General features: G+C 42.1%; 2 protein-coding genes across 2 annotated transcripts; one reads left to right on the forward strand and one right to left on the reverse strand.

The window, feature by feature from the left end:
- Window positions 1-693: 693 nt before the first annotated feature.
- On the reverse strand, window positions 694-5,718 carry LOC127769628 (maltose excess protein 1-like, chloroplastic). Its single transcript, XM_052295228.1, has 9 exons — window positions 5,244-5,718; window positions 4,996-5,151; window positions 4,629-4,919; window positions 4,369-4,458; window positions 3,478-3,579; window positions 3,279-3,397; window positions 1,609-1,671; window positions 1,444-1,505; window positions 694-1,243 (listed from the first exon to the last, which is right to left on the reverse strand). The coding sequence occupies exons 1-9, from the start codon at window positions 5,475-5,477 to the stop codon at window positions 1,161-1,163; spliced, it is 1,200 nt and encodes a 399-aa protein (XP_052151188.1). The 5' UTR covers window positions 5,478-5,718; the 3' UTR covers window positions 694-1,160.
- Window positions 5,719-9,292: 3,574 nt separating this feature from the next.
- Window positions 9,293-13,174, forward strand: LOC127769594 (pectin acetylesterase 7-like). Its single transcript, XM_052295187.1, has 13 exons — window positions 9,293-9,516; window positions 9,616-9,749; window positions 9,903-9,985; window positions 10,199-10,325; window positions 10,648-10,727; window positions 10,803-10,889; window positions 11,092-11,216; window positions 11,319-11,379; window positions 11,582-11,635; window positions 11,722-11,799; window positions 12,231-12,336; window positions 12,436-12,584; window positions 12,726-13,174. The coding sequence occupies exons 1-13, from the start codon at window positions 9,308-9,310 to the stop codon at window positions 12,831-12,833; spliced, it is 1,401 nt and encodes a 466-aa protein (XP_052151147.1). The 5' UTR covers window positions 9,293-9,307; the 3' UTR covers window positions 12,834-13,174.
- Window positions 13,175-13,791: the final 617 nt, after the last annotated feature.

Raw genomic sequence — 13,791 nt, forward strand, 5'->3', positions numbered from 1 at the left:
AAATACTCGTATTATGTTCCTCCACAAGATCCAATATTACATTTTTTTTATTATTAATTCTTTTTATAATATATTACCAATAACTACAAAATTGACATATGTAAAAAGATTGCCAAATAAGAATTTAGCGATACTACATGTATAACACTAAACATGTGTACTATCGAAATATATTTAATGTCAGATTTAGTGGAACTAATCTAGTGTTGTACTCTCTCTGTCTCATAATATAAGGGATTTTAGAGGGATGTGATATATTCTAGTACTATAAATCTGAACAGACTGCTTGTCCGGATTTGTAGTACTAGAATGTCATATTCATCCAAAATCTCTTATATTATAGAACAGAGAGAGTAAGATAGTAAGAGTTGTTATATTTTTCTATAAGCTCACTTTAGAAAAAAGTCAAAGCGACTTTACAATATAAAACGGAGAGAGTTAATGTTGAGTTTAATTATCAGTAAAAAAAATAAATGTTTGACTTTGTGGAAAACAAGAATATCTTATTTTCAAACGGAGAGAGTATTAAGTAATTAGTTAGTACTCATGGGCTTTAAGCTGGATTGGACCGGGCCCTATCTCGTAGCCGTCCATCCACTTGCCTCCCGTGAGCAGGGCATTCTTCGGTTTACCAAAAGAATATATTTTTTTCAAAGAAACCCAAAAAAATATTCTGCATCAAAGCAATAATAATTCAATGATACAAAGACCAACAGTTCAACATTGCACCATAAAAAATAATCAAGAAAGCATAAATCACCAGGAATCGAATCGGCTGAAGCTGCTGGACATCACCAATGACCCAATGGCCAGTGGTTTGCATTTTCCCATACCAGCATGACCTGACAGTCTTATTCAAGAGGAGAAACATAAAGTTCTTTCTTACAAAAAAAAAAAAGAAGAAAAGCTACACACTGTACCCTTCTCTGCCAGATGCACAAGCTGGCCACCTGGTAATTTCTGTAGGAGCACATGCCACTTTCTGCAAGCAGCAAGCTGGGAGGTTCCAGTTTCACCACGACAATAGGTTGTCGACCAGAGTGCTTCACCTCAATAATGCCAATGTCGAACAGGTTCTTGCCGGTCACCATTAATTATTGTAGGAGAGCTTCCTGCCTGGCAGCAGTTTGCTGCTGAATATGGACATAATGGAGTTCTATTCACTTTCCGAAAAGAAGTTCCTTCAAAGAAGTCACGGGTGAGCTGTTGCCATGGGCAATGGTATCTCTCCAGAGAGTAAATCCTGGGAAAACAACAAAAGCAAATGTGCATATGATTAGAAGTCCAACCCTGCAGATTAGTAGCTCATCAAACAATTCAGTTGTGCATTTAACTACGATTGCTCGTCAAAGAAATGCTGAAATGTTTGAGGTGGAGATATTTGGATTTTGACTGAATCTTTTCTTTATGAAGAAATAAACTTGAGTTGAGAAGAAAGGAAACCTAGCCACAGAAGAAGTCCAAATGTTGTTGCCAAGAAAGATTCTCTGCTGATGCTATCGAAGCTGAAAGTAGAATATAAAGTTCAGGGGTTAGACATTCTTGTTGGAGTTACAGTCAAAAAACTCATATGGTAAATCAGGTCTGTCATAGCTGTGAAAAACATACCAGTACATGCAGGCCAAGTTACCCCAACCCTGTAGGAAAGATGCCCAGGCAGAACCAGTGAACCTAAATTCATCGAAGGTATCAATGATCAAGGGCCATGTAAGAATGCAGTACAACAGAAAAAGAAAAAAAAAGAAGGAACAAGGGTGAACAGCAAGAGAACATCAGAAAGAAATACATAGTTTATCATAAAATGAGATCGCACTCGAACTTATGAATGTAATTGTTGATAGTTTTTCCAGTCCCAGTTTCAGGAAATAAACATCCAAGTTATCATGTCTGATGCACTCTGAAGATTTTAATGAACAGGACACTGTGGGAGGATTTTTACAAAGCTTTGTACATGGAAAACACTTGATTGCCTGGTTAGCCATTATTGGTCTTGCCCTATGACTTCATCTCATGTACAGCAGAAGTTTCCTATATAAGTTAGAAGGTCCTACAGACTAGTGTTTCATTCACTAAGAGCTCCTGGTTCAGATACAATGTCATAAAGCAGGCTCAACAATCCCATATGTGATAAAACTATAGGCTGTAAGTCTCTTCACCGGGCAACAACTCTTGGACCGGTAAGGATGTGATTAGGAACATCTTGATTATATTTGTTGATCAAATAGAAAGCAGGTTCCATGTGATTTTTTTACAATAGAAATTGATTTTATTTCATACTTTTCCCAAGAGCAGTGCATGAATCTATTAACTTATTAAAGGAGTAGAAAAAGGAGCCTCCATGTTCGCTCTCACGGCCTAGAAATTCTCATATTAAATGGAGAAAAAGAAAACATAGTTCATATAGAAATACAATTTAGAAATAGTTGAAATTCGGAATTAAAAAATAAGTAATATTGGAAGAGGAGACTAGAGTCCATATAGAAATACAATTAAGGAAATAATAGAAATTCGGAATTAAAAATAACGAATATTAGAAGTAGAGTATAGAGTACATATAGGAATACAATTAAGAAATAATAGAAATTCGGAATTGAAAATAAGGAATATTAGAAGTAGAGTATAGAGTCCATATAGGAATCTAAAACTAACTAAAATTTGGAATAAACATAATAAAATTAAAAGTAGAGTTTAGAGTTCGTATAAAAATACAATTTACAAATAACTAAAATTCGAAATTAAAAAAACATGGGAACAAGAGTCTAAAGTCAATATAGGAATACAATTTAGAAGTAACTGAAATTCGAAATTAAAAATTAAAGAATATTGAAAGATAAGTTTAGAGTCCACATAGAAATACATTAGAAATAATAAAAATTCAGAATTAAAAATAAATAATATTGGAAGAAGAGCCTAGAGTCTATATAGAAATACAATTTACAGATAACGAAAATTCAGAATAAAAAAAAAGAAATATTAAAAGACGAGTCTAGAGTCCATATAGGAATATAATTTATAAATAACTAAAATTTGATATTAAAAATAATTAATAACTAACACGTATATAAAATACAATATGAATATTACACATTAGTAGTTTCGTAAAGTTAGTACAAAATTTAAAATTGTGTTGTCATTTTAATATATTTGAATAATACATTGAGAAAACATATATGCTATTATATGAGAGAAAATATAATGATGCTAGCCGCGCAATCTGCGCGGGCCACCATACTAGTTTTTAAAAAAGGAGTATCCAAGGTTGAAGATAAACAGCATACCACATGAGATCTCTGATAAATACAGCACGAGGAATCATAAGTCCATTTCCAATCATTGCAAGCAACATAGTGAAAGCTGACAACCCTTTGATGTTACTTGGGTTGAGGTAATTTGTCCACTGCACAAACCCACGAAACATATTTTTAGTGTCTTGGCGTTAGGTGATTCTAAGTGCTACAAGTGTGAAAGTTTGAATACCATCTGCGCAACTGGCATCCACATGAAGAGAAGTGTGGCCGTCCAGCCAGATAATGATCCAACAAAGTTAATCCCTCCCTTAGAAAGCTTTCCCATTCTTGCCTGAATTTAGTGTACCAAAAGAAATCAAGAGATAACACAAGATTGGAGCAAATATGGTTAAATAGGGGCATTACGTCATGAGAGTACAACATACTTAGTCTTAATTTTCGTTAATCATCGAGAAATACAGACATATGCAGAGCAAAATATACACTTGCATTCTTCTAGGTAGAGTGTTATGGTGCTCTACCAATCTTATTGACCAAAGTTTTTCCTTATGAAGCAATTGGCATCTTTAGATTTGCACAAATAAAAGGCAAATTAAAAAAAAAACAAGTACTACATAAATCATGGAAGCGATATTAGTGCCCTGCTAACAATAGACATAAAGCTAACAGATAGTATACTAAAAAAAACTTTAGGTAAATTGCATCCTAATATGGAACTGAACTTCACTATTGGTCATGCAACCACATTGCTTGCTATAAAAAAGCAGGGCTGTCGGCCTTTTCTCTAAATAACTATTGGTTATGCAACCACTTTTACACAAAGATTTCCTTATATACTCACACCTTTTATACCTAATAGTAAATATCTAATCCACCTCGGTGTTATATGTGCAAGTTTTTTCAACAATTACCTAAAGAAAATGTGGAGATGAAGTGGAGGGCTTATTCTATAGTTATTTCCTCCCCAAATTTACCTTGGACAGCTAAATTACTTAAAACTCTATTTTTCTTTCTCAAGGCATGGAGATGGTAGTAGAGCAAACACACATGAAACTTTGAACAAGATTTCGTTAAAAAAAGCTTTGATCAAAACAATCCTTAAGGTAAGAGTGTCTCGTACCATTATGACAGCTGTGGCAGCCAAAGAACCAGAGATTATGCCAGGCAGTAAGCTATTGGGGATGAAGGGGACAAATGTTGACCACATAACCTGCATAATCATTTCATAATCAAAGAGGGAGGCAGAGCCACACTTAAAATTGGAGTGGCTTTTACAGTTCGAAAATGCTCTTAAAAATTAACACTGTTACGCATAGCAGCAGCAGCAGCAGAAGCAGAAGCTGAATCTGTAACGTGACACAGCAGGACGGCCATTCTCACCTGAGGAAGCACTGCAAGGCCACCTATTGTGATGAAATCCTCCCACAGCAGCCAGAGTGTTCCCGGGAGCCACCCAAAGTAATTGAGGAAGTTCAGGAGCAGCCCAGCGGCCACAACGGCTGAAGTGGCCACGAACTGTGGCAATGGCATGGACTCTGCCATGGCGAGCTGGGCAATGACTACATAGGTGGAGATGACGCCCAAGGTCTGCACGATGACCGCCCCCGTCTCCTTCTTCTTAGCGAAATAGGACAGCAGCGACAGGTTCCCGAGCAGCCCGGTGAGCATCCCCTGAGGCACAAAATCAACAAACAGATCAACAAATGGGGGAAAATGTGGAGGGGATTGAAGGTGAGGTGACACGTACGAGCCATGGGACGGCGAAGAGCGCGGTTTTGTTGCCGGCGAGGAGGTTACGGGCGTTGAGGATGATCTGGGGAAGCTGCAGGAGGAGGAAGGGGACATTGGCGGCGCCGGCGAACTTGGCCGTCAGAGAGTCCCATTCCTGATACTTCTTCGGGTCCTACGCGCGTGCCAACCCACACTACTCACGATTTGCCCCGCCAATGCCGAGAGCGAAGAGACGCCAGCCAGGACGAGCACACGCGCGCGTACCTTGAGGACGGGCTTGGAGGTGGCGGTGGCGGCAACCGGGGGCAGCGCGTACCGGCGGCGGCGGTGGAGGAGCAGCGCGGAGCGGTACGACGCGGGCGCCCTGCACGACAGCGGCTTCACGGCGACGAGCGCGGGAGACGGCGCCCGGGCCCCATCGGCCCTCCACTCGCGGCGGCCGTAGAGGGGAGGAGCCGCCCGCAGCGGGAGGCGCACGGAGGACACCGACGACGACATGGGCGGCGCGCCACGGGGGCGGATGGATCGGTGGCGAGAGGGCGAGAGCGAGAGCGAGAGCGAGAGGGAGCGGGGAGCGAGGCGGACAGGAGGGCGAAGGGGATGGGAGGGAGGCAGCGTGAGGTGAGGGGAGGAAGGAAGGAGACGCGCGCCCCCCGCGGTCGCGTCGCGACAGGTGGTGGCGACCCCGCCTGCCTCGCCGCGCGCTCCCGATCCGATGGACCCGCGCGACCCCCGCGCTGCCGTTGCTGTGCCTCTCCAGTCTCCACTGCGCCAGTTGCTGCTTCTTCTCTCTCCCTCCCTCGTTGTTTTCTCATCGGTTTCTGGATTGGGCATTTGGGCGTGCGCTGCCTCGTTGGGCGGGTCGGATTTCTCGTTGGTGAAGGAAAAAGTCCACTTTTCGTCCCGCAAGTATTGGATGAGTTTTCTTCATCCAACCACAAAACCGGTTATAGATAGGGGTGAAAACGGTACGGAAATTTTCTAACCGTACCGATACCATTTCCGCAAAACTAATATAATAATAATAATTTTACCGATGGTTACCGTTTTTAAAATTTAGTTTTTTTTAATTTCTGTCAGCGTGGCATTGAAGTTGACACTAAATAGATGAATTCATAAATATGGAAATTTCCCACCGTTTCCGTTCGTTTTCGAAAAAAATAATAAAATAATGTACCGTTTTTGACCACTTCCGACCGTTTTCGCATCCATCAACTATTAAAACCAGTGTAAATTAGATCTCTTACTCCCTCCGTCCCAAAATAAGCACAGTCACGAGTTTCCATGTCTAAATTTGATCGTCCGTCTTATTTAATTTTTTTTGAAAAAATTAAAAAATATAATTCACGCATAAAGTACTATTCATATTTTATAATCTAATTACAATAAAAATACTAATTATAAAAAAATTCAAATAAGATGAACGATCAAACTTGAGCACGGAAATTCATGGCTGCGCTTATTTTGGGATGAAGGTCGTAGCAGTTTTTCAGTGGTTTTGGCTATCATGGAACCCTAGTCAGCATTAAAAAATGTAGGGCCCGTATGTCGGTGGGACCTATCTCTACTCCTCCATTCTCCCTCCCTCCTCTCCTCTCTCTTTGTGGACTTGTGTACGCGCGGAGAAGGAGCGCAATAGCAGAAAAGAGGCCTTCTTTCAACTAGGTAGAGAAGCTTGATGCTGACCGCCGCACCGCTCGCCCTCCCTCAAGGCCTGCCACCGGAGGTACGATAGCAACGGCTCCATCCCGGTCGTCCGCCTCGTGCTTCTGTCATTCACCATCAGCTGCCGCGCTACTTGCCCTTCCTCGGGTCCTGTCGCCGAAGCTACCAGAGCAACGGCTCTATCTTGGTCATCCACCCCCATGCTATTGCGTCAAAGGAAGCTATGTACGATGTAGGTTGCAACCTTAGCAACCGTATGTACACCCCAGTGTTACCTCTTTTACACAAAACGAGAACAAAAGGTGTAAGTGGTTGGTATGCGTAATTGGGCTCACCCGTCGGGTGAGCTGGGCTATGCGGTTCTTGAGGATAGGTTGTTACAATCGACAGTTGGCCGGAGCTTGAGCCCTTAGCGACTCCACCGCCGCTAGATCCGTTCCCCCCCAACCATGCCCACTCCTCTAGCAATTGCGTCGCCAGATCCACTCCATCTCCATGCGCGTGGGCCTCTGTTGGAGCCGGTTGGCACAAAATCCTGAGCCCCAACACCTCACCCTCTGCCAGAACACCGCTCCCCTCAACCTCGCAGATGCACCCGTTGCGTCGGCACCATCAACTGACGCCTGCTCGACTTCCTCGACCTGCATGTACCGCCGTGCCGCTAGAGAGAAAGGAGGAGAGGGAGGTTGATGCCGACACCGGGACGGAGAAGGAGGAGGCGGGAGGGGCGACAATCACGCTGGATGCTAATAGTGTTGACGATGACGCGAATGGATATCGAGGGGGCGGCAGCGGGGATGGCCGACCATGGCCACCATATGGGCACCCGCTTCTCTCTATTATCGGTGCCACTGTCTTGGCTGACTGGGTGAGGCTGTCAGGGGGGTAGGGAGGGGGGAGGGGGCCGACCGAAGAGAGGATACAGAGGATAAAGAGGAAAGAAAGTAGGAATGGATGACATGTCGGTCTAAGTCTTTTTTCTTATTTTCCTAGTGAATGACATGTGGGGACCCAATAGCTTTATTTATTGATTGATTGTTATGCCATGTAATCGTCATATAGATACTACATCAGGTGAAAACCAAATCAACAATGTCATATGGTGCCATATCAGCCAAAAATGTTGTCCAAAGCATTTTGAACCATATTTGTACTGGTTTTGAGAGATGAAAGATGTGTTATAACTTGTTTTGGGGTTGATACCCTCTATCTGATACCCTCCTAGTACATTAAGAAGCCACCCCTGACTACCGAGTTCCTTACGACAGCCCGTCATGACCATACAACCGGGGCTAAATACGGAGGAATACCCTCCCCAGGAAATTAACTTAGGATTATATATACGCGCGGAGGAATATCCGTACTGAGCTGTCACCATCAGCGGCCCACCTCTCATCCGCAGCATATAACCCCAAATAATGATATCCCATAATCTAGACACCACGCCTAAACTACCAGATACTACTATAATATCATCGTCATGACATAGAGTAATTGCATAAGCAAACATTATACCTGCACCAATGCATCTCCCATATAAGCTAGCAATATATTCAGTATAACATGAACATAATGTAAAGCTGGCATTCGTATACTCGGAAAGTATTTCAATACCATAAATATATAAAGAAGAGTATTCTAATAATAGTACAAAGCTTACAAAAGAGAAGAGAAGAGGAAAGTTGAGGGATGCGATCGGAACTCGACCCCAAGATGAGGGACAAGTGAACCTTTTCCGTTGGTGAATGTGTAACGGTGTTGGTGCGGCCCATGCTGGCAGGGGCGATGCACAACCGGACCATTCACGAGGTGGTGGGCTGATGGGTTACTCATTTGGCGGCGTGTCTGCCCAGCTGATCGCGGCGGCCACCCCCACCGCCGGCGGGTGCGGCGGCGCGGACGATCCATGGGCGGTGGGCGCGCGGTCGCACATGGTTGATGGGCCAACCATGCCACGATCCCGCGTGGTGTCGAACTGCCACTATTCTTCACCGACGAGCCACGAGCAGTGCAGACATTGGCACACATTGCCACACTGCTTCTAGCTTTACTAGCAGCAGCAGTGTCTTCCTGTTTACGCTCGCAGCAACGCAAAACCATCGTCTACGGCTCAGGCTCAAGTACCCGAAAACGCGTGCTTTCGCATCAGTTCATCGCCGGAATTAATCCGGAATGTCGGTGTGGAATTCCTTGGGGGCAAACCAGGACGTACGTTGGCTGTTTCATGGACAGGACAAGGCGTTTTGGATGGTTCCTCTCGCCACACGACACGAGCGAGCAGCTGGATCTTCACGTGAGCGCCACACCTCACGACCGCGGTTTCAGTTTTTTCTCCGGCCACTCCATGGCTCCAAATATGGAACAGTACGAGGCAACCTTGCAATACCTCAGTTCATCTGTGACATCACAGTAGATGTGTTTTTTTTGTGTGTGTACATGCAAGAAGCCAACCAAGATTTACCATCTGATGAGCTAGTTACGATGCGATGCTTGTGGATTCAGGGAGCGGGCAAAGAATGTGTCCTTGCTATGCAGATGCTGAGATAAGATACTACTCCAGCTGGGAGGCATTAAAGCTCATGATAAAGAGTTACTATTTCAGATTTGCTAGCCAGGGTGCTAAGGGAGTTTGCTTTGAGAGCCATCCATATATACTTTGCTTGATGCCCCGTTACTGTCGGCACCCTGCTCTCTCCTCCCTCCCCTTTATTGCTTCCTCCCTCCCTCCCTCCCTCTTCACAGCACAACACGCTGCCACCATTTATGCCACTCCCTCCCTCCCAGCTGTGGTGACAGGACGAGCGTCTCATTCTCAACCTGAGGCTCACCTTCTCTCAGTCATATTCTCCGTCTTCTTCTCCAGTACGCTCGCGTATGTGTTCTTCCCTGCATCCTGCTGATCTATTCTGCTGTGTGTCTCTTTCTGCTTCTTGGGATGTTTGATAGGAAGGGAAGAACGTTGTCTTTGCAGAATGGCTGCTTCGTCCGGCGAATGGCTGAGCCGGGCAGCTATGGTGTTGGTGCTAGGTCTCGTGGTGGCGTCGTCAGCTAAGGCGGGCGATGTGGACATGGTGTTCCTGAAGAGTGCAGTGAGCACAGGAGCAGGTGCAAATGTAGCTTCTGTTAATTCTTCCCACCTCGCAGCATTGCCTATGCAGAAAAACAAAATGAGAATTCCATTCTTGATTTTTTTTTTGTGAGCCATGGTTAGATTTTATTTTATTTTTCTTTTTTGGTCCTTGGTTTGTATTGGTGCAGTTTGCCTGGATGGGAGCCCACCGGTTTACCACTTCTCTCCTGGTTCTGGCTCTGGTGCCAACAACTGGCTGGTTCATATGGAGGTAACTAATCTCTAAATTGGTACTACCTCTGTAAACACGAATCAATTTTATGTCACAAGAACGTTCCAAAAAAAAATTAAGTCACAAGAATTATATCCTAATAGAGTAATTTTTATTAAAAAATTTTCTTAACAGAACAAAATGCGTCTTATATTTATTTAGATTGTACATTTGGATAATTGAGGTAACATTTTCTTCTACTCGCTTTGGAAGGGAGGAGGTTGGTGCAGGAATGCCCAAGAGTGTTCTGTCAGGCAGGGTAACTTCAGGGGCTCTTCCAAATTTATGAGGCCACTATCGTTTTCAGGGATAATAGGTGGCAACCAGAGAAACAATCCTGGTATGTCACATGCCATGTCTCATGTGCACTTTGCAGTTTGTACCACTCAGCATTTCTATCTTTTCTTTTTTCCTTTTTCTTTTGCCGGGATGACGGAGGAAGAAAGGCCATCCAAATGTTATTTAGATAGTAGGTTGATGCATTTCTGTATCCGCGATAACCGTACTTAATTATGACAATTAAAAGAAGAAATGCAGTGAAGCCTATAGCAGTACATCAAGACATGATAGAAGCCTATAACAGTGTGCTCTTAACATTTTTCAACACATATGCCTTTGCATACCTGAAGTTAAACTTTATTGTGTTATTTCTCATTACGCAGATTTCTATAACTGGAACAGGATAAAGGTCAGATATTGTGATGGCTCATCATTTACTGGCGACATTGAAACAGTAGAAACTGTAAATTCCTAGACCTGTGGATTGTACATTCAGTTATGTCGTAGAATTGAGATTAACCCCATTTTTGCAATATAGTCGACGAACCTCCATTTCAGAGGGGCCAGAGTTTGGAATGCCATCATTGAAGATCTACTAGCAAAGGGGATGAGCAAAGCACAAAATGTATGTTCAGTGCTGACTGCTGACAACTACTAGTAGTAGCATGCTAATATATTGTTACTAGTAACATCAATTTGGAATTTGACTACAATTAATGTAGAATTGCATGCACAATTCCTACTGCTCTCGTTGCATTGCGCCATCTTCCTGCATAAAGCTTAAATCTTTATGATCATAAGGGATGAAATATTGCAAACCATTCCAGGCTCTTCTTTCTGGTTGCTCGGCTGGAGGTCTGGCTGCCATACTGCACTGTGACCAATTCCGAGATCTGCTTCCAGCAACTGCAAATGTGAAGTGCTTTTCTGATGCTGGTTTTTTTGTTGATGGGTAAGTGTCATTTGGTTCTGAACTTGTCCTTTCATTAATCCATAAATTATTCTCTGATTTATTTTTATCTTAATAGAATGAGTATTGTTATTGTCAATGCAGAAAGGATATCACCGGGAATGATTTTGTCAGAACATTCTACAAGGATGTCGTAAATCTACATGTATGTTGATTTGTGAACTTATAGTGTCTGTAATCCAGATTACCTAATGCTTGGATTTACAAACGACCAAGCTGTATAGTTAAATTCAGTGTCCTGGAAAGAAGTCTGGGGGCAGTCTTTTCATGAAGATTAACAGAACTTATCCAATAATATAATTGAGTGCAGTTTTGCAGATTAATGACCTTTCTTTACTCTCTTGCAGGGATCGGCTAAAAATTTACCATCTTCATGTACGTCAAAGATGTCCCCTGATCTGGTCAGTTTTGGCCTTTGGGCACTTAACTGGGATAAACACTCTTGATTCCTCGTTGAATTTGTGCTAATTTTCGGAAACAACTGCAGTGTTTCTTCCCGCAGAATGTAGTGCCAACATTGCGCACACCGTTGTTCATACTTAATGCAGCATATGACGCATGGCAGGTAAATTTCCCAGCTTCTACCAGTACTGTAAAATTGTACTCTCCGTTTCAAATTACTTACCATTTTAGCTTTGTCCTAAGTTAAAATTTCTAATTTTGACCATCAATTTGTAGAAACTCATATACATAAACACCATATGATTAGGAGTATATATTACGATAGTATTTCTCATGGTGAAACTAAAAACATAAATCTTATGATATTAAACTATATACGTTTTTAGAAATTGATTATCAAAGTTAGAAATAGTTGTCTTAGGACAGCTAAAACAACAAGTAGTTTAAACGGAGGGGTAGTATTTCTCTGCAGTATGTAAGCTTGAGTCTTGAAGTTTAATCACTTCATTTAAGATAGATAGCACCAACTGACCCTGAATTTATGAGAAGACAAGTAACAAACCAGCACCTTAATATATTTGAATTTAATTGCAGATCAAGAACGTCCTAGCACCTAGTGCCGCTGACAAAAAGAAGACTTGGGCCAAATGCAAGCTTGATATAACAGCTTGCTCCTCAAGCCAGCTCACAACCTTGCAAAGTGAGTTTTTTTTTTTTGGGTACAAGTTACAACCATCATTCCACTACACGAGTTAATCTTTTTTTTTTGTTTATCTAATTCACTTCATTTTCGGCACAGATTTCAGGACAGATTTTCTGGCAGCTCTTCCTAAACCAGAGCAGTCCCCAGCCAATTTGAGCATATTCATAGACTCATGCTATGCCCACTGCCAATCTGGGTCCCAGGATACATGGCTCGCTCAAGGTTCTCCTGTAGTTGAGAAGACGGTAAGTTTGTCTCAAATGCTGAACAGTTTCATCCGAATTCAGAACATAACTAGAACAGAATAGATGCAGAAAAAAAGTTTGCAAAGCCAACTCACAAGTTAGCTACTGACTATAATATGAACTATTTCTACGTGTTTGCAGCAAATTGGTAAAGCAGTAGGAGACTGGTTCCACGATCGGGAAGTGTCCCGGAGGATTGATTGCCCTTATCCCTGCAACCCAACCTGCAAGAACCGTGATGATGATTAAGCAATTCGACCTGAAAACTTCTGTTAAATTCTAGTATTGTGTTGTTAAATATCAAGTGAAGCAATAAGGGATTAGTCTATAGATAGAGCCATAGAGAGGTGTTACTGTTACCCACGATTTCTTCAATTCTTCTCCATTCTGTTTCTATGCCTTTGTCGACGATGAATCATAAACATATAGTTCAGTAAGCTCAAAATTTCTCTGTTCATCTCTAATGAGAACCCAACAAAGGAACAGATGCAGTAACCTTGCAGATTTGCCTGTAAAACGTGTTGCCGTTGGCACACCTAGCAGAAATTGGACCGCATAGTGGTGTTGGATTCTACTTTAGATGAAAATTAAGTTCGAACCAAACCATTGGTGCATGATTAATTGATTTTAAGTTATTACAAAGTTAAAACCATATTTATCTTAATATTTTAAAATAACTTCTAAAAAATTATTTTTAATACGAAATATATTGTTTAGTAGTTTAAAAAACATGCTAACCGAAACCAAGGAATAGGCCTGTAATAGATGCGCGGAATTGACCCAAGGCCAAGGCACATATAATAGGCCATGTTTAGATCCCACCTCAAAATTTTTCACCCTATCACATCGAACGCTTGAATACCTGCATAAAGTATTAAATATAGAATGAAAAAATAACTAATTATACAGATTGCGACTAGTTTATGAGACAAATCTTTTAAGCCTAATTGCTCTATGATTTGACAATGTGGTACTACAGTAAACATTTACTAATGACGGATTAATTAGGCTTAATAAATTCGTCTCGCAGTTTACTGAAGGATTATGTAATTAGTTTTTTTATTAATGCCCGAATACCCCGTGTGATACCCTACAAAATAACCGATGTGACACGCCAATACTTTACGCCTCTGATCTAAACACCCCCATATTGGCTATTGGCCGTTAGATTCGATATGAACGGTCCAGATCCAGGTGGAGGGAGGCA

This window comes from Oryza glaberrima, chromosome 4 (assembly GCF_000147395.1).
Source record: "Oryza glaberrima chromosome 4, OglaRS2, whole genome shotgun sequence".
Taxonomy (NCBI): domain Eukaryota; kingdom Viridiplantae; phylum Streptophyta; class Magnoliopsida; order Poales; family Poaceae; genus Oryza; species Oryza glaberrima.